The 20,683-nt window shown below is 38.4% G+C and overlaps 1 protein-coding gene across 4 annotated transcripts in view; it reads left to right on the plus strand.

The window, feature by feature from the left end:
• The window catches only part of ATP10D (ATPase phospholipid transporting 10D (putative)), a 126,924-nt gene that overhangs the window by 23,054 nt on the left and 83,187 nt on the right, over window positions 1-20,683 (plus strand). For 3 of the 4 annotated variants that reach the window (XM_069593060.1, XM_069593062.1, XM_069593061.1), the window contains 2 exons: window positions 13,374-13,700; window positions 16,139-16,333. In XM_069593060.1, coding sequence (XP_069449161.1) covers window positions 13,411-13,700; window positions 16,139-16,333 — 485 coding nt within the window. In that variant the 5' untranslated portion in view covers window positions 13,374-13,410. The remainder of the gene's footprint in view (window positions 1-13,373; window positions 13,701-16,138; window positions 16,334-20,683) is intronic. The other variant, XM_069593063.1, reaches the window with a different exon arrangement.

A 20,683-nucleotide genomic window follows, 5' to 3' on the forward strand; every position in this document is an offset into this window, starting at 1 on the left:
TTGTTGGCTCGTGATGGGATGATCTCAGAAATTTTAAAATACCTACTGGACTCAAGGGAGTTCATTATCCTGTATTTACCTTTGGTAATCTGCCCTGCTGCAAGCTTCACTAAGCATTCATTAAGGGAAATGGGGTTTTTGAGAACTGACTGCTTTCAAGTACGTTTATGTACAAGAGGGAACATAGTATGATATGTAATTTTAGGTATGCTCTTATTGAATGACTAGCTTTTATATCATCTATAAAAATATACCCTGGTTAGAAATAATTTAGCTTAAAATGATTATATTTGATTATTTTTAATTTTATATATAAGTAGCATTGTTTAGTTGGAAAGGCATGCCTTTGGAATCAAACATTGTATGTCTTGAGTTCTGGAAACCTTCCTTGACTTCTTGTTTCTTCTTCTGAAAAACGGAAATAAAACTCCACAGCATGTTGTGAAATTTAAATGACATGAAAAATTTATTTCATAAGCAGTAATAATCCTTGCAGAATTGCTTGTACTTATTCTCTAAGCAGATCTTGGTTTATGTTTATTTCTGAACTTAATTGATTTTAGACTTAAAATTGATAGCTTGTAATTTTCAAAACTTCGTTTATTTTTTAGCCTCTGGAGTAAAAAGAATATTGGCTCATGTAGCATCATGCAGGCCTAACGTTAAGCTCAGCTGCTTTGTTGTTCAGTCACTCAATCGTGTCCGACTCTTTTTAACCCCATGGGCTGCAGCACAATGGGCTTCCTTGTCCTTCACCATCTCCTGGAGTTTGCACAAATTCATGTCCATTGAGTTGGTGATGCCATCCAACCATCTCTTCCTCTGTCATCCCCTTCTCCTCCTCCGTTCAGGCTTTCCAAGCATCAGGGTCTTTTCCAGTGACTCGGCTCTTTGCATTAGGTGACCAGAAGTGTTGTAGTTTCAGCTTCTGTATCAGTCCTTCTAGTGAATATTCAGAGTTGATTTCCTTTAGGATAGACTGGTTTGATCTCCTTGCTGTCCAAGGGACTCTCAAGAGTCTTCTCCAGCACCACAGTTTGAAGGCATCAGTTCTTTGGCACATCTATACACTCTCACATCTATACACGGGCAGTTTTGGACTGTTTCATAGCTATTATTTACAGCTTCTTCCTTCAAAAAGTTTAATTAAAAATATCTTTTTACTTCAAGAAAATTAGAGATACCAAGAGGACATTTCATGCAAAGATGGGCACAATAAAGGACAGAAATGGTAAGGATCTAACAGAAGCAGAAGATATTAAAAAGAGGTGGCAAGAATACACAGAAGAACTATGCAAAAAAGATTTTAATGACCTGGATAACCACGATGGTGTGATCACTCACCTAGAGACAGACATCTTGGAGTGTGACGTCAAGTGGGCCTTAGGAAACATCACTAAAACAAAGCTAGTGGAGGTGATGGAATTCCAGCTGAGCTGTTTAAAATCCTGAAAGATGATGCTGTGAAAGTGCTGCACTCAATATGCCAGCAAATTTGGAAAACAGCAGTGGCCACAGGGCTGGAAAAGTCAGTTTTCATTACAATCCTAAAGAAAGACAAAAGTCAAAGAATGCTCAAACTACCGCACAGTTGTAGTCAGTTCACACGCTGGCAATGTCACGCTCAGAATCCTCCAAGCTGTGCTTCAGCACTGAATGAACCGAGAACTTCCAGTTGTACAAGCTGATTTAGAAAAGGCAGAGGAACCAGTGATCAAATTGCCTACATCTGCTGGATCACAGAAAAGCAAGAGAATTCCAGAAGAACTATTTCTACTTCCCCGACTATGCTTAAGCCTTTGACATGTGGATCACAGCAAACTGTGGAAAATTCTTCAGGAGATGGGAATACCAGACCACCTTACCTGATTCCTGAGAAATCTATATGCAGGTCAAGATGCAACAGTTAGAAATGGACATGGAACAATGGACTGATTCCAAATTGGGAAAGGAGTACGTCAAGGCTGTCTATGGTCACCCTGCTTATTTATCTTATTTGCAGAGTACATCATGCAAAATGCCAGGCTGGATGAAGCATAAACTGGAATCCAGATTGCTGGCAGAAATATCCATAACCTCAGATATGCAGATGACACCATCCTTATCACAGAATGCAAAAGGAACTAAAGAGCCTCTTGATGAAGGTGAAAGAGTGGAGTGAAAAAGCTGGCTTAAAACTTAACATCCAAAAAACTAAAATAATAGCATCTGGTCCCATCACTTCATGGCAAACAGATGGGGAAACAATGGTAACAGTGACAAACTTTATTTTCTTGGGCTCCAAAATCACTGTGGACACTGACTGCAGCCATGAAATTAAAAGATGCTTCCTCTTTGGGAGAAAAGCTGTGAGAAACCTAGGCAGTGTGTTAAAAAGCAGAAACATTACTTTGCCAACAAAGGTTCATCTAGTGAAAGCTATGGTTTTTCCAGTATCATGTATGGATGTGAGAATTGAACCATAAAGAAGGCTAAGCACCAAAGAATTGATTCTTTTGAACTGTGGGGTTGGAGAAGACTCTTGAGAGTTTTTTGGACTGCAAGATCAAACCTGTCAATCCTAAAGGAAATCAACCCTGAATATTCATTGGAAGGGCTGATTCTGAAGTTCCAATCCTTTGGTGAACTGATGTAAAGAGTCAGCTCATTAGAAAAGACCCTAATGCTGGGAGAGATTGAAAGGAGGAGGAGATGGGAACGACAGAGGATGAGATGGTTGGATGAATCACCGACTCAGTGAACATGACTTTGAGCAAGCTCTGAGAGTTGGAGAAGGACAGGGAAGCCAGGTGTGCTGTGATCTGTGGGGTCACAAAGAGTTGGACACGGCTGAGTGAGTGAACAACATCACATTTTTACTATAACAAAAGGAAGGTTAATAATTTCTGTTTTCTTTTTATTCCCTCCTCAAGATAACCGATATTAATAGACTTGTGTGAATTTTTCTGTACTTTCATTCATGTCCTTGCAAATGTATATGAACATCCACACATTGAGGCAGTTTGTGTTAAGGCCAGTCAATGGAAGATTCAGTGATGCTCTAAGAAATAAAACCTAGACTATGAATCTGCTGCAGGAGGACTAGTCCTTGGTTACTAATCAGTAGACTCTTTTGTCTTGATGTGACCCTTTTGCAGCCTAAGAAATTGAAAAGGCTTAATTCCAGGTTGTTGTTTCTTGATGGGCTCCTCATTCTCCACAATTGACAAAGCTCCTAAGTAGTCATAACTTCATGAGAAACTAGGCAGGGGATAGGAGCTACAGCCACTCAGATCTTTGCAGATCCTGTTTACTCATTAGGGCGGTAAACCAAAGTGAAACTTGAACTGTGTCCAAGTTCTTCTCACCATTCTTTGAACCCAGGTCTTTCGTATTAGTCTGTTCTTCATTCGTTTTTGCAAATTTTGGATTATTACATTTACATTTCTCTGTCATTTGTTTTATTCCTTTTCTGCTTTAGTACCTAAACAGTTATCAGTCCAGGTCAATGGTTAGAGAAATGTTTTTTTTAATATATGCATAATATCCCATAATGTGGATGTTATAATTTAGTTAGCTGTTCTCCAGTTGACTTTCTTGATATTTCCAGGTTGTTAGTGCCAAAAAAACCCAACTACAGTATACATTCTTGTACATACAGGTAAGACTCCCCAAAGTGGAATTGCTGTTAGTTGCTGGTATTGTTGTTTAGTCATTGAGTCATGTCTGACTCTTTGTGACCATGAGGACTACCCCATGGACTGTAGAGGCTCCTCTGTTTATAGAATTTTCTGGGCAAGATGACTGGGGTGGGTTCCATTTCCTCCTCCAGGGGATCTTCCCTCCCCAAGAATTCAACCTGTGTCTCAGAGTCTCCTGCATTACAGTGGATTCTTTTACCACTGAGCCACTGGGAAAGCCCATTGCTCCATCAGTATTCATATGTATTTAAAATTTTAAGAGATACTGTCAATTTAGAGGGCATGAGAGAGGGTAAAAGAGGAGGAAGATTGTAGCAGTTTTCACTTCCGTTGTCCAGGGGGTTGTTTATACCTATCCTCACCAGCACAGGCTATAATTACTTTAATATTTATCAGTCATATGGATAAAAACAGTATCTCCATTATACCTTCAGTTTGCAACCTTCTGGTGACTAGTGAGGCTTGAGGGTCTCTTCATATTTATTGGCCCTTTGGATGTCCTCTTTTGAGAATTGCTTATTCATATTCCTTACCCAATTTTATTGGCCTTTTTATTTTTCTCTTATAAATTTATATGACTGATTTGGTTACTAGGAATATTAAGAGCTTGCCATCATTATGCGGAGAAGGCAATGGCACCCCACTCCAGTACTCTTGCCTGGAAAATCCCATGGACGGAAGAGCCTGGTAGGCTGCAGTCCATGGGGTCGCGAAGAGTCAGACACGACTGAGCCACTTCACTTTGACTTTTCACTTTCATGCATTGGAGAAGGCAATGGCAACCCACTCCAGTGTCCTTGCCTGGAGAATCCCAGGGATGGGGGAGCCTGGTGGGCTGCCGTCTATGGGGTCGCACAGAGTTGAACACGACTGAAGCGACTTAGCAGCAGCAGCCATCATTATGAGCTGCACTTGTCTGTTGATTTTATTTATGATTTTTGCTATATAAGATAGATGATAGATAAGTGAATAGTCAAAACATTTGTCTTTACTAACTTCTCTCTTGCTTTGGAAAGTTTTTCTTAGCTAACAGTAAAAAAATATCTTTCTAAATTTTCTTCTGGTAAATTTATTGTAATTTTTGTATTTAAGTTTTTAATCTAGAGATTTGTTTTTAACTTAAAAGTTATTAAATTAAAAATTTATTAAAATTTTAATAAAAGATATATTTTTAATGTATAGAGTAGGAATTTAGCTTTCTGTTTTCAAGATGAATGTCAGTTTATTCCAGAGTTGTTAAATTACCATTTTGCAATTTGAAATTCCACTTTTCCATATGTTATCTTCCTGCTTATAAAAGCATCTAGTTTTGGGCCTCTGTGTTAATTTTCTACAGATTACCACAGTTTAGTGCTTAAAACAGCCCCAGCTTATTAGTGTATAATTCCATAGATCAGAAGTCCAGGAACAGTGAGGTTGGGTTTGTTGCTCAAGTCTCAAAGTCTGAGGTTAGGGTGGGGAAGGATCTACTTACAGCCTTATTGAGATTGCTGGCAGAATCAGTTCCTGTGGTTGTAGGACCTACGTCTCTGTTTCCTTGCTGGCTGTCAGTTAAGGATGCTGTCAACCCTTTGAGACCACCAGCAGCTGTTCTTTTGAATTGTATTTCATTTGCTAAATTTTATTGTTTCCCCAACAATACTCAGTCTCTGTTTCCTTGCTGGCTGTCAGTTAAGGATGCTGTCAACCCTTTGAGACCACCAGCAGCTGTTCTTTTGAATTGTATTTCATTTGCTAAATTTTATTGTTTCCTCAACAATACTTATAAGCAAAAGTAGTTTGTAATTTTCTTGTGGCAGTTATAAAATTTATGCATACATATTTTAGTACATGCAGATATTTATATGATGGTGATAAATAATTATTACAATAAAACATTTTTTTTCCAACCATATAGTTGCCTTGCTATGAAGTAGTATTGCAGTTGGGTATATGTAGCATTTGTTTTGTATTCATCTCATGCCAGATCCTCTCTCCTAGTGTCAGCATGTATTAAGAATCTTGATCTTTAGGATCTATGGTCATATTAATTAACTTTTAAATCCCAGATAAAATGCTACTGTGTTAGTTAAAGCAAGGTATACAGAATCAGGTGGCCTTTGACTCCATATTTCTGGGTAATATTAGGCTTCAAGTGGGCATGCTGAGCCCAGGAACCTGCAGTCCTTTACATATAGTTAATCTTTTCTAAAAAATTTTATTTGTTTTTAATTGGAGGATAATTGCTTTACAATATTGTTTGTTTCTGCCATATATCGACATCAATCAGCCATAGGTTTATGTATGTCCCCTCCCTCTTGAACCTACCTCCCACCCTCCGTATAGTTTAACTTTGAGTGGTATTTTTCCATCGCTAACCATCAGCAAGTTTGTTGTAATCCATTTTACAACAAACTACTACTAATTTTCATATAGTAGAAGTTTGCTCTTAAACTAAAAATGAAATTAGAAATGGAGATTTTAATAAAGCCTATGTAGGTTTTTTCCTTTTTAATGAAATAATCTTCTATCTTTTAAGGACAGAAGCTCATTCAGGAGTGATGTATCAGATCTAAAACGTTCTTTCTTATTCCAAGTGATGATGAATGACCTTTAGGCACCTAGTTCTTGTTATGTTTAAAAAATTGTGTTAATTTTCAAGGGCTAGTGGCAGAGGATGAGGTCAAATAAAGCATGGAGCCTTTTGGTTTACTAGTGGAAAACCATGACAAATCAACTCTTCATGGAGTGGGAAAAGTCTTTGAATTATGAATGATGTTCTGGAAAAATTCTGAAAATGCTTTGCATGAAGTTGCTCATTAGCGCTTTTGTCTGTCAGAGTGCTCTCTTTATCCTTTGGGGATAGCTGAGAGCGTGTTGCTCTGCTCAGCTAGTTGGTTGCCTGGCAGACTCTCCAGCTCAGTGAAAGAACTAAGTTGCTAAAGCTGTGTGACCAGGTGGTTGAGTGTGAGTTACGTGCACTTTAAGAAATGAAACATCAATGAATAAGTTGATATAGTCGTTACTATCAATACTATACATAACATTCTCAATTAACACTTCTGCAAAACTACTATGGTTGAGAAAACATTTCCCAGATTATCACTACAGTTGTTAATCTTTACTTAATACTTACATGCTTCCCACACTGCTCTAAGAGCTTTACATATATTAACTCACTGAATCCTCACAAGTCTTTAACTGAGGTTAGGTGGCAAGTGGAGGCACCAGGAATTGATGTCGGTGTCTGGCTCCTGTCTATGCTCTTGATCACGATTATACACTTATTGATCTTACAAATCTAGTAGGACAGAATGATTTCCTAAAAAAGTCCTTCAGACTTGGAGAAGCAGACTCCTTCTACTAATAAAGACAGAATGATGCAGTCAAAGCTGAAAGTGAATTATTTCTGTTGCCTTAAACTTTCATCTTTTCCTTTTGTGGAAGGAAGGCCAGGCTGAGCCATGAAAAAGGAAACTGTGTTTTTGTTTCTATTTCCCTTCTATTACTTTTCTGTAAACTTCAGTGATCAGCCATTTGTTGATCATCTCACTTTGAGCAAACATTAGTTAGACTCTTTGGAGTCTGGAAAGTACTTAGCTATGTTCCCTGACTTTGAAAAATGAAGCTACCTGCAGTGATGGCACCCCACTCCAGTACTCTTGCCTGGAAAATCCCATGGATGGAGGAGCCTGGTAGGCTGCAGTCCATGGGGTCGCTAAGAGTCAGAAAGTGAGCGACTTCACTTTCATGCATTGGAGAAGGAAATGGCAACCCAAGTGGGCTGCCGTCTGTGAGGTTGCACAGAGTCAGACACAATTGAAGCGACTTAGCAGCAGCAGCAGCATAGATTGCAGTGCCTGAGTCATGCTCAGGTTTGTAATGAGAGCAGAGAAGGGATCAATGTACCGTATCTCTTGTGTGGATCCTTCTCCATCTCTCCCTCTCTAAGGTAAAGCCAAAAGTCTAGAGGGTGAAGAGAGGCTTATGTGGTGAGTTGCTATATGATTGATCAGCTTGCCACAAAGAGAGGGCAGATTTGCCAAGGTGCAGGGTGTAGGTTATACTTGGCAACCTCCTTGGTAAGTCACCTGGGTACTTATTAAGTTCCACATTTGTGGGCCCCATTTGATAGCCTCTGAATCAGAATCTCCAGGGGAGGGGCCTAGGGAATGCTGATTAACAGGGCCCCCAGGGCATTCTTGTTGGGGGAACTTGGAAAACACCACAGGAGTGGGATACAGTTTGTTCACAAACGTAGAATGAATTGTAGAGTTAATGGTTGAGGATGAGATCAGATGATATAAAGGTCATTTTATGTCTTGCCTGTCTTTTGTGATTGGATCTCTATTTGTAGCCTACTGAATGTTGCTTACTTCAAGTATCATTAGATATATTGAACAGAGCATTTACTTAGACTTGGACAACCTTAATTTGCAAGCAATATGTTGAAAGTTTGGACTTCAGCCCAATTTACAAGGTTTGCAACCTTGATTTATGTTCAGAAACAGCCAAGGAGAAGAGTGGGGAAAAGAATGACTCTTGTTAATCTACTGTGTGCCCCATGACACTTCATGGTGCCTCCTTGTGTTCCTTAGCCAGCGGAGGCTAATAAGTTAATTATGTGGGCCACATAGCTGTTAAGTGGTGCAACTGATATTCAAACCTGGGTCTATAGAGGAGAAATTTGATTTGTTAAAAAGTGGTGATCAGAGTGTTCATTCACTCAATTAAAATTGGTGAACCAGAAAAGGCAGGATTAGGATGAGGAGCTATGGTAAAAAAAACTTCGATGTTCGCTACCATGTGAAAATATATGCCCAGTGTTTTGTACTTTTTTTCTTTTTAAAAGAAGTCAATTATCAGTATTTTATGTGAATTTCTCTTTTAAAATTTTAGTCCTATATTCAAAAAGTGTAAAACAATGTGTTTGCCAACACCATGATACAGAATACATCATTAGGTAGAAATTTGCTTAAGGGCTACTGGCTTGTGACTTCTAGATGAAATAATCTCTAAAGTCTAAACTTATGTCAAGATTCTTGCTGTGATTTACTGTGATTTGCTGTCCCTTCATATCTTAAAGGAAAAATTCCGTGAACATTTATGTGAAAGTAATAATGAAGCTTTTTTAAATATTTGTATGCTTTTAAGTTCGCTGAGGCAAATGGAGAAAGATGAAAAAGCTGCTTCTGGCTTCTCGCTACTGGGGAAGGTATTGGCCTCTCCTAGGCCTTTAGTCCAACTACTGTGTTTTGGTTGCCTTCTGCCATCAGAGGATGTATGTATCCACTCTTCCATGTGTGCGTTCAGCCCATGAGGAGCCATGTGCAATCGGTGTCTTTCCAAAGTGTATAAAGCAGCATGTTAGTGGACCTTGAAACCAACTTGGTGCCAGCTTGAACAGTATTAAAATGAGAGAGATTGAGAAAGAGAAAGAGAACAGAGCAGGATAGAAGATGCTTGCATGGCAAGTAGGAAGGGCAAGAATTGCTTTGTAGTACTGTTGTTTCAGCTATATATGTGAATGTGTTGCATAATAGAATGTATTTCCCACTGTCCTAGCAGTTAGATTTTGAAAGCTCTGAGCTAGAGTGACTAAGTAGATTTCTTGGTCATTCCCCGCGAATCTAAAATGGTATAAATTCTAAGCTGGAAATTTGAAAGGATTTTCACCACATGTTAATTACCCCCACACTTGTGACTCCATGGACTGTAGCCCACCAGGCTCCTCCGTCCTTGGGATTCTCCAGGCAAGAACACTGGAGATCAGTCCTTTAATCCAGTCATTAATTTTCAGGCAAGAGTGGCCGTGATGAAGGGAAGGAGGGTCGTTACAAGATGGCAAGTCACATGACTTTAGAGAGGAGAACAGAGACTCCATGACTGAGAGAGGATGCTGAGGAGGACACTGAGCCAGTCCCAATTCTGTGTTACTGAAATTGCTAGAGGATGAAAAGGGGGAAGGGGGAAGATAGTATGAGTAAAAAGAGCACCTAATGCAAGTTTAAGGGCACTGGAGAGGCTCAGAGGAAGGTGGACCTGGGGATACTTTGGCAATGAAACATTTTCCATTTGTAGAATTGCCTCTGGAACTGAGTGAATGGGGAAAGGTGACCTGAAGTTAACACTTTCCTTGTATTTGCTTCATCATTTCTAAGTTTGCATTCTCAAGAAACTCTATTGTGAAATTTAAAAATCTAAGTAGAATCTAGATTGTTGTATGAGATTGAGGGCCCTAGCAGGATGCACACTCCTGTATCTTAAGAGTTTAATTGTAAATGCAGACTCTTAAGGTTTCCAGAAATAATGAAAAGTTGTATTAGTTTCAGCCTTCTAAAAGTTAAGTTTTGTCATAACGGTCACCTGATGGGATGAAATACATGAAAAGTGTTTAGTGCTTATATTAAGTATTTTACATTATCTACTGATTCATCAATAAAGCACTATCTTACATCCTTATTCTGGGAAAATTTCTGGATATCTTATGAACTACGTTAAGTTCTCCAAGCTCTCATTACTTATAGGTTAAGAAGCTAATTTATATACAGTTGACCCTTGAACAATGCAGGTTGGAACTGCAGGGATCCACTTAAACTTGGATATTTTTCAGTAGTAAATGTTTACAATATAACCAAATCCTGGCTGGTTGAGTCTGCAGATGCTTGGAAACTGGAAATGCAAGGCCAAGTACAAGTTATATGTGGATTTTCTACAATGAGGAGCGTGGGCACCCAAGCCCCCATGTTGTTATGCATCACCTATACTGAAGTGAAAAACAGGCTTTTCAAATTACTTCAGAGATAGATTAAAACATTATATTAAAAGAGGACTACTTTGACCAGTCTACTTTGATTTAGCTCCCTATGGACAGATATTTGAGAGAGCAAACTCCAGGACAGCAAACCGATGGAGTAGAACTTTTTTTTGTCTTGTTTCTATTCCTAGTATACAACTATGAAACTGACTTTTTGGATATTTTCTCTCACTGGTAGTAGATGCTGTCTATTATGGGTGTCTATATCCAGGCACAAATACACACATTTGGAGGCTATTGTGTTCTTCACATTAAAGGGGATTTTCTGCCTCTTACTTGTTTTTATTGTTTTAAGTTTTAAAGATCTGATGAATTTTTGTGAGATTATTTATGATTCAACTTATTTTCTATAAGTACAGTGATAGTGATGCTGCGTAACTGTAATCTCTTGGTTTGCTTAAGGACCAATATAGAGTAAATAAGTGTATTAGCTGAATGGATTGTTAAAAATATTGATTCACTAGAATTACTAGAATAGGACCAAATCTTCCAGTGCTGCTACATATTGATTTATGATTTCAGATCCATGAAAGCTGAATATAATTTTAATATCCTTGGGATAATTTCTATATCTGATTAGTTATTATACTTTAGAGAAAATCATAGACATAAGCTTAAAATGAAGCTTAGAAAGGAAGGAAGCTTAGAGAATTTGCCCAAACTACTTCATTACCTTGAAGACTCTTTTGCACTTGGGATTGCATTTATATATTTACATACCTATTGCCTCACCTAGACCCTGAGATTCTGGAGATGAGGCTCCAGGTCTCTGTATTTTTAACCTCATGTACTTTCTGCCACGTAACCTAGTTTTTCTGCAGATGCGATCATGGACCACCCGAATCCAATTCATCAGGGGAGTTTTGTTACCAATACAGATTATCAGGACATTCCCACAGATTTACTAAAAATCTCCAGAAGTGAACTCCACCCTAAAATGATCAAGTAAATGCAGTGACATTGATAATGCAAGAATAGATAGCAAGGCTTCCAGACCTTGCCCTCCAATCTCCTCGCCTACTCAGTGAACTTTTACTGGCTATCTACTAAGTACCAGTTACTCTGGATGTGAAGTTAAATGAAGCACATTAACAGTTAAAAACAGACTGAGTTGGAAAGATTTGATTTGAATCAACCTTATCTACATGCTAACCACGTAAATTTCAGCAAGTCACTTAACTTCCCTAAACCTATTTCCTCTTTTGTGAAGTAAAATAATGACTGTCATAAGATTAATGTAAATACTAAATAAGATCAGTTCAGTTCAATCACTCAGTCGTGTCTGACTCTTTGCAGCCCCATGGACTGCAGCATGCTAGACTTCCCTGTCTATCACCAACTCCCAGAGCTTGCTCAGATTCACGTCCATCGAGTCGCTAATGCCATCCAACCATCTCATCCTCTGTCATCCCCTTCTCCTCCTGCCTTCAATCTTTCCCAGCATCAGGGTCTTTTCCAGTAACCCTGATGAGTCCAGTGAGTCAGTTCTTCGCGTCAGGTGGCCAAAATACTGAAGTTTCAGCTTCAGCATCAGTCCTTCCAATGGACATTCGGGACTGATTTCCTTTAGGATTGACTGGTTGGATCTCCTTAAATACTTTTGCAAAGTGCTTGGAATAGAGTGCTCTTAATGAACATTAGAGTTTTTTTTCTTAAATTAATGAGCTCATGTTCTAGGAAGGGCTGAATTTCTTGGAAAATACACACTCGAAAATAGAGAAAATAAGGGAAGAGATGTAAGAGATTTTGTTTTCTATCAAACCACCCCAAAACTTGGTGGTGTAACTTTCATTGACTCAGAGTGTGATGGGTTGACCGTGGGAGTAGAGTTCAGTTGGGACAGCTCATCTCTGCTCTAGATTGTATCATCTGGGCACACTCAGGTGTTGTCAGTCTGCTGGCACTCAGTGGCCTCACCCCTATGTTGATAGGAGCAATGGTTGCTAAGTGGGTCATGAGTACTCATCATGAGTACTGCCAGCCTGGGCTAGACACGTGGTAGTGGCCGCAGGGTTCTCAAGAGCAGTGGGAAAGGAGTTGTTAAGGGAGTCCCATGAGCAGGCACTTTGCAAGGCTTTGCTTGTATCAGGTTTACTAGTGATTCATTAGTCAAAGCAAGCCATGAGACCAGGCCTAGATTCAGCAGGTAGAGAAAGACTTCACCACTTCATGGGTAAAGGGGTGTGACTACAGGGATGGAAAGCATTTGTGGCTATTTTTGTAATCTGCACGGGTTTTACCGATTGCTTCCTCCATATCAGACTTCATGCTAGGTGATTTATATGTTATTCCCCTAATCCTCCCAACAGTCTCCTGACATGTGTGACAATCCCATTTCAAGGATGAGAAAATTGATTAGGTAAACTGAGACTTGTACACATTAAGCACAAAGTTTTTGTCTCAACTTGTGGAGTGGCCTTTTGGGTGCTATCTCTTGTTGGTTAGGTGATCAGCCCACAAGACAGAAGCTGTATGCTCTATTTCGTTAAGATTTGGTTAAAATGGACTTTTAGTGACTTGTTTTACTCTCATATTGCTACCTTCCAGACTAAATAAGGCTTCTTAGGTGTCTAGGCAAAGTATCCACCTACAATGTAGGAGACGCGGGTTTGATCCCTGGGTTGGAAAGATCCTTTGGAGGAGGAAATGGCAACCCTTTCCAGTATTCTTGCCCAGAAAATCCCATGGACAGAGGAGCCTGGCAGGCTACAGTCCATGGGGTCGCGAAAGAGTCAGACATGACTGAGCAACTAAATGATAAAACAATACTGAATAAATTGTTGAGTCATTTGTTTGTTTAGTGTAGAAAAAATTTCATCTTACTAACATTACTGTTCTTTAAGACTTTCCAGAAGTTTATGAGAATTGTTTTAATGGATTTTTCTTTGTTTTGCCAGATCACCTGTGCAACCTGGATCTCCCCGCATTTTGGACATGACCGAGCCTCTTCAATGGGCCAGGTATCACTGGCAGCGGCTGATCGGCCGTACGAACACAGACGATGATGAGAGACCATACAGCTATTCCTCTCTGCTTGCCTGCGGGGGCAAGTCCTCCCAGACCCCCAGACTGGCAGGAAAGCATCGGGTTGTTGTTCCCCACCTCCAGCTCTTCAAGGAGGAGTATGAAAAGTTCTCTGGAACCTACGTGAACAACAGAATACGGACAACAAAGTACACGCTGTTGAATTTTGTGCCGAGAAATTTGTTTGAACAATTTCACAGGTACTTTTATTTTGGGGAGAAAAAAACTTAGAATGTTCTTTGTCATTCTGATTAATATATAAGATTTTTCATTTTCATAATGTCTGATACCTAAGCCTAACGCTTGTGACATTACCTTTGATGATTTCTGGTAGGGTCCCATTGTGAAATGATGACTTCTTACATTCGTATAACACTTTAGGACTAATAAAATGCTTTCTCGTGACAAGAGAAGATATTGTTATCTTCATATTACAGATAAGGAAACTAAGTTTGGCCCTGTAGTTTAACCAATGTCCTGCCAGAAGTGAATGAGGGGATATGACCTTCAGTCTATTCACTCTTGCTTTTGTGTTCTGTCCATTAAAAGAATGTTAATTCTGTATTTAAATTTGACTTATAGCCTTTTCTTCTTTTTTAAAAAATATTTATTTACTTCTTGGGCTGCTCTGGGTCCCAGTTACAGTACATGGGATCTTAAATCTTCATTGTGGCATAAGGAATCTTTAGTTGCAGCATGTGGGATCTTGTTCCCTGACCAGGTGTTGAACCCAGGCACCTTGCATTGGGAGCAGGGAGTCTTAGCCACTAGCTCCTAGCTTTTTCTTCCTCATAAAAGGAGGAAATAGAGCTCTGAAGTAAATACAGATGTAAGCGGTATGATGAGGTAAAGCAGATATAATTTAGCGTAATATGTATTTACTGAAGCCCTTTCATCAGGTTAAATATTGAAGGAAATGCAAGGTTACATGAAGCTTCTTTCCTTATGGAGTCTTAAATTTAGCAAGGGCAGCAAGATGTGCATACAATGAAAAGACACAGTGGATGTGATGAGTGCTATAAGGTGCTGCCAACCAGGATGGAAGCCTCAAAAAGAGAAATACTACTATTAGCCAGAGCAATAGAAAGAAAGTGGCATGTGAAGTTAATTATGAGGGTTGAGATTTTCAAGGCAGAGATATCTGTAAAGCACATTTCGGATGGAGGAAGGAATACAAAGAAAAGCAGAATGGCAATGGCATAGAAGATTTGCTGGAGACTTGGGAAGTAGTCCTCTGTGACTGATACTGTTAGAGGCTAATTGAAAGCAGGATAGGACATTTAGGAAGCTGCTGCATACATCTTGGCAAGCTGTAATAGAGACCTGAAAGTAGAACAATGTGGGGATGAAAAAGAGGATAATCTGTTACAAATACTATGGATAAATGTAAGGAATTAAGTGAAAGGAGTGAAAAGATGATGTGAGCAAATTGAGTTATGATGACCAGGATTATTAAGAGAAAAAAGAAAGACAGGAATAACAAGAAGGTTGGCTCAAAGGTTATGTTGTTTTGTAAATGTTGAGTTTGAGATGCTAATGTGAGTATAGAGATTCTCAGCATTTATTGCTATTTTTTCCAGTATTATTCATTTCATATATATTCATCCTCATTTTTTAATCTCTATATATTCCATGCAGTTATGGAACAGTAGATATGGTTAAAGAACAGATGTGAATTTGTTGAATTAATGGTTTTAACTACTATGGATGTTTCTGTCTTGTATGGAGTTTGCAGTTGTGCCCATGACAGAATTAGAACCTGAATAGAGTTCAGGGCCCAGTCCTATACATCTAGATGCAGTTAACTTGGTGTGCTGCAGTCCATGGGGTCGCAAAGAGTCAGACATGACTGAGCGACTGAACTGAACTGTACATGCAAATCATTGAAGCCACAGAAGAAGCAAAAAGGGTTGCAAGTAGCCAAAATTTCAGGGGAAGAGGAATTGGAGGTGAGAAATGAGGAATATGTGTAGATTATTTTGAGAAGTTTGGCCGTGGGAAAAATATGTGATAAAAATTCAAGGGACCATGCAAAGTTGAGATTTAGTTTCTTTTAAGGAAAAAGGCTGCTTGGATTTGCCTTAGGGTCCAGTGGGAAATATTTGATCATATAAAAGAGAGAAGTAGTTCCTTAAAAAGTAGTTCTCAGTAATGTGAAAGCAGAAATGGAAGCGTTGATCTCAGGGAAAAATAAACCTCAGGATTTTCTAATTATTTTGAACCTTGTTTGAATCTAATGTTTGGACAATCAAGTTAACTTCGGAACGTTAGAGTTAATTTTTTGTTTTTGCAATGTATTAACTTTGAATTTCCTCTTAAGTTTTTTGAACTTTTTAAAAGAAAGTAGTACTTCCTATTGTGCTTTATTATGTTACACAACTCACAATAGTCACACTGCAATATTGACTATAATAGATTTAATGAATGATACCTCACATTTATTAGAGTATGTCCAACCAGATGTCTGCAGGGATAATAAATTGTTAATTCAGATGTGTTAGATTTCACTAGTTCTGTTTTGTAGCATCCAAAATCAACTGATAGAAACTTGTGGGAAAACACCATTGGGTCTTTGGCCTCTTTTGTTCCAGGCTTTGCTTGCTTTGTTAACACCTCCTTGTGTGTGTTTGGGTTTCAGAGTCGCCAATTTATATTTCCTGTTTCTAGTTGTTCTGAACTGGGTGCCTTTGGTAGAAGCCTTCCAAAAAGAAATTACTATGCTGCCGCTGGTGGTTGTCCTTACAATTATTGCAATTAAAGATGGCTTGGAAGATTACCGAAAATACAAAATTGACAAACAGATCAACAACCTAGTAACTAAAGTTTATAGTAGGTAAGTGTAACAGGAACTATGCTGGGGAATATACATGCATCATTGAGAAACATGCAGAATGTTACTCTCCACCCCTCAGATGTGACTAGGACACTTTTGGGGGGTAGGATGGTGTTTTTAACTAATATTTATTAAAATTCGAGTGCATTTAATTCAGGATCATAGGAAAACAATAAACACATTAAACCATTGTCAACCAGATGTTGATAAAGTAAAAGCTTCTATAATTTAGGTATAAGTAGAGCTGAAAGAATTAAACTTCAAACCATAAGAAGGAAAGCAAGCAGATAGCTTTTAACCCTAGATATTTACAGTTTGGGATTAAGAGGATGGGATATGAAATATATGAATGAATATGAAAAATGAGATGGAATATGAGAGAAGGTGAGTTTCTTGTGGAGGAAAGGAATTGTGAGATACAGAGAAGTGCATTCTTTTTTGTAAACAAAGCAAGAAGCCTATAAAACCCTTCCTGTTGCAGCAGCAACTGAGGGCATTCATAATAGGAAGACTTATAAGGAGCATACTTGCTCTGTTGGAGACTTCTATTTCAAGTATTTATGAAATAGCCTGTATAGCCAAGAGTGAAGTCCATTAAGGTGAGTGTTTAACTGTGCTGTATATTAATGACTACATTTACAAATTGTGTCCAGAGACAACTATTTTTAATGCTGTGATGTGTTCCTTGAAGTCATACATATTGTGTGTGGTAGGGAAACGTAGGACAGTTTACAAAATAGGGATTGTACTACATATATTGTTTTTATTCTATTATTTTAGCCTAATTTACATCATAAATATTTCCCCTGTCTTTATCTATCAAGAAGGCACTTTTAATAGCTGCATTGTAATAAGACTCTAAGACAATTTAAATATTTCCCATATTTATATAATTTTGAAAATGTATCAGTACATATTCTTACACAGAAGTATTGAAGATCTATGATTATTTCCCCATTATAATTAGGAATAGAATTAATATATCAAAGAGGAGAATATATTTTTTAATTTATTAAAGTATAGTTATGTTCATTTCTACTGTACAGCAGATTCAGTTATGCATATATAGACATTGTTTTTCATATTCTTTTCCATTTTGATTTATTATAGTGCTTCCCTGTAGTTCACTTGGTAAGTGATTTATTATAGAATATCAAATATAGTTCCCTGTGTTATACAGTGGGACCTTGTTATTTATCCATTCTATAAATAATAGTTTGTATCAGCTAATCTCAGACTCTGAATCCTTCTTTCTCCCACCCTCCTCCTCTTTGGCATCCACAAGTTTGTTCTCTGTGTCTGGGAGTCTGTTTCTATTTCACAGATAAATTCATTTGTGTTATATTTTAGATTCCATATATAAGTGATATATCTTTTTCTTTCTGACTTACTTCACTTAGTATGATCTCCACCTGCATCCATGTTGCTGTAAATGGCATTATTTCATTCTTTTTTATGACTGAGTAGTATTGCATTGTGTGTATATGTATGTGTAAATATACATATTTTACCTTCTTTATCCATTCATTTGTCAGTAGACTCTTAGGTTACTTCCGTGTCTTGGCTATTGTAAAAAGAATGTTGCTATGAACATTGGGATGCATTGTATCTTTTCAGATTACTATTTTCTGTGGATATATGCCTAAGAGTGGGATTGCTGGATCGTATGGTCGCTCTATTTTTAATTTTTTAAGGAACCTCCATACTGGTTGCATTAATTTACATTCCCACCAACAGTGTAGGACGGTTCCCTTTTCAAGGAGCAATATTTTTAAGTCCTTATTCATGTGGCTTTTGTGAATGCCAATGCCAGGTTTATAAGGTTAATTCTCTGAAGTTCATTTTCATGAGAAATGTATCTACTTCTTAAAAAGTTATCATTAAGGATAGATTTATGAAATTCTCATTGTGTTTGCTGCTTTACAAATAAGGTTTTGGTATCACTTTTTTTTCATTTCAGAGTTTGGAAAATTTATGGAGTATTCTGAGGATAATGAGTAGGTTAATTTGGCCTGAGGGTAGTGGCCCAGTAAAAGGGCTATGATTAGAAATAAGAGGATCCCCTGGTGACTCAGTGGTAAAGAATTCATCTGCCAGTGCAGGAGATGTGGGTTCAGTCCTTGGGTGAGGAAGATGCCCCAGAGAAAGAAATGGCAACCTATTGCAGTATTCTTGCCTGGGAAATCCTATGGACAGAGGAGCCTGGCAGACCACATTTCTTGGGTTGCAAAGAGTCAAACATGACTTAGCGACTAAAGAACAACAATAAGAAATAAAAGGGGAGTTTGAGGCCTGCTGTGGAGGGATGTCATGCCCAGGCTACTGCTTACACACTGAATAAAAGAGCTCTCCAGAGAAATACAATCAATAGGAATAAGATTTATTGTAAGAAATTGGCTCATGGGATTGTGGAGGCTAAGAAGTCCCTTTGCGACTCTTTGCGACCCCATGGATTGTAGCCTGCCATAGAATTGTCTGTCGTGTAGTTTGAGGGCCAGAGAGTGATGGTGTAGATTCCAATCCATGTCTGTAGGCCTGAGAACCAGGAATGTCCAGGGCAGATCAGTGTACCAGATCAGTCAGGCAGACAGTGAATTCAGCCTTCCTTCGCCTTTTTGTTCTATTCAAGCCCTCAACAAATTGGATGATGCCCACCTATACTGGGAAAGGCCATCTGCTTTACTCAGTTCACCAATTCAAATGTTCATCTCTTCCAGAAACACCTCCAGAGACACCTAGAAATAATATTTAACCAGGTACCTGGGCATCCTTTCAACCAGTGAAGTTGACTCATAAAATTAACCATCACAGATATTTTCCTTGAGTGGTACAGAATCCATGTTTTGAGCCAAGAAACGGCATAGTAAAAGTTGTGGTTTAAGGAATATTGGTCAGTTCGGGTCATAAGAATGGCTTCTTTATGGATCTGCGTCTGCTAATCAATCCAGGGTACTACCAGGAGTATGTGCTAAGTGTAGGAAGGATTCATAGAATAGATACTGTGTAGAAGGGCCCAATGGAATTTGGTGAACTTTTGTGATTTTTTTTCTTTTCAGATTTGTAGGGTAAAAAATACCACTGATAGAAATAGGGAACATTAAGTTCATCTAAGGTAGAATGAACTAGAAACAATAGCAAGACAGGCATCCCAGAGGAATGTCCAGTGGGCAAATAGGAACATATGGCAGAATTTCTGGAGGGAAGGAAAGGCTGCAGAGAGAAATTTCAAAGTCATCAGTCCGTTTAGAGGGGATTCTGAAGTTAGGAGTTTGACTTAAATCCTCAAGGGAGAACATGGAATGAGGTAGAAGACTGAGGTTTGAGTTCAAAGATAGGCACCTATTTCAGCCTTTGGAGAAACGTCACAGGTACTGTTTGACAGGTGCTACTCTTCTGAGATCCCAAAGCATGTGGCATATTTCTTGGGTTGACTTCAGTGCTCTGATACAGAGCCAGCATTCATAAGAGAGTAATTCCTAATCTGTCAGACTTATAAAATAACCTGTTATATTTTAGTTGCAAGTCAGAATAAAAGATATCTTGGTTTAAAAGTATAGTTTTAAACCGAGAAGTAAACAGAAGTATATTCTGAACAAATTTAAGGCTCACTTGACTGACTAAGAGTTCAACCAGATGGCATAATTTTTTTGTTGTTGTTTTGGGAGAAAAATAACTCAAAGCCTTGTCCTGATAATAGAGCTGTTTTTCATTTTATATGAGCAAATGAAGAGGGAAGGCTTCTCTGAAGAAGTGATACTTAAGCTGATATATGTAGAAATCTGAATTTTGTTTATTAGAATTATTCAGTGGCTTTCCCAAAATTTGTTTTAAAGACTTATTGAAGCAAAGTAACTTTTTTTTCTCTTTTGTGAGATGCTGTATATGCTCTGTGTGTGTTTATTAGTTGTTCAGTTGTGTGCAACTCTTTGTGACCCGGTGGACTGTGTAGCCTGCCAGGTTCCTCTGTCCCTGGAATTCTCCAGGCAAGAATACTGGAGTGGGTTGCCATTCCCATCTCCAGGGTATCTTCCCCACCCAGGGATTGAACCCTGGTCTCTCTCACTGCAGGCAGATTCTTTACCATCTGAGCCACCAGGGAAATCCCGAAGATGCTGTGAACTGTACTTAAATAAGAAAATATTCTCTTTTTTCTTATATAGTCTAAGGGGAACCAGAAAAAAATGATGTGTTGTATGGAAAAATAAAATATTAAAAGGCCATGGTTTTTAAATTCATAGACCACTTTACTGAAACAGTGCTATGAATCATTTAGTGACGTTTAAATGCTTTCATATGCCAGGGACAGAGAGATGAAATGCTGATACAATCTCTGCCTTCAAAACATGGCTA

This window comes from Ovis canadensis, chromosome 6 (genome assembly GCF_042477335.2).
Source record: "Ovis canadensis isolate MfBH-ARS-UI-01 breed Bighorn chromosome 6, ARS-UI_OviCan_v2, whole genome shotgun sequence".
NCBI lineage: Eukaryota > Metazoa > Chordata > Mammalia > Artiodactyla > Bovidae > Ovis > Ovis canadensis.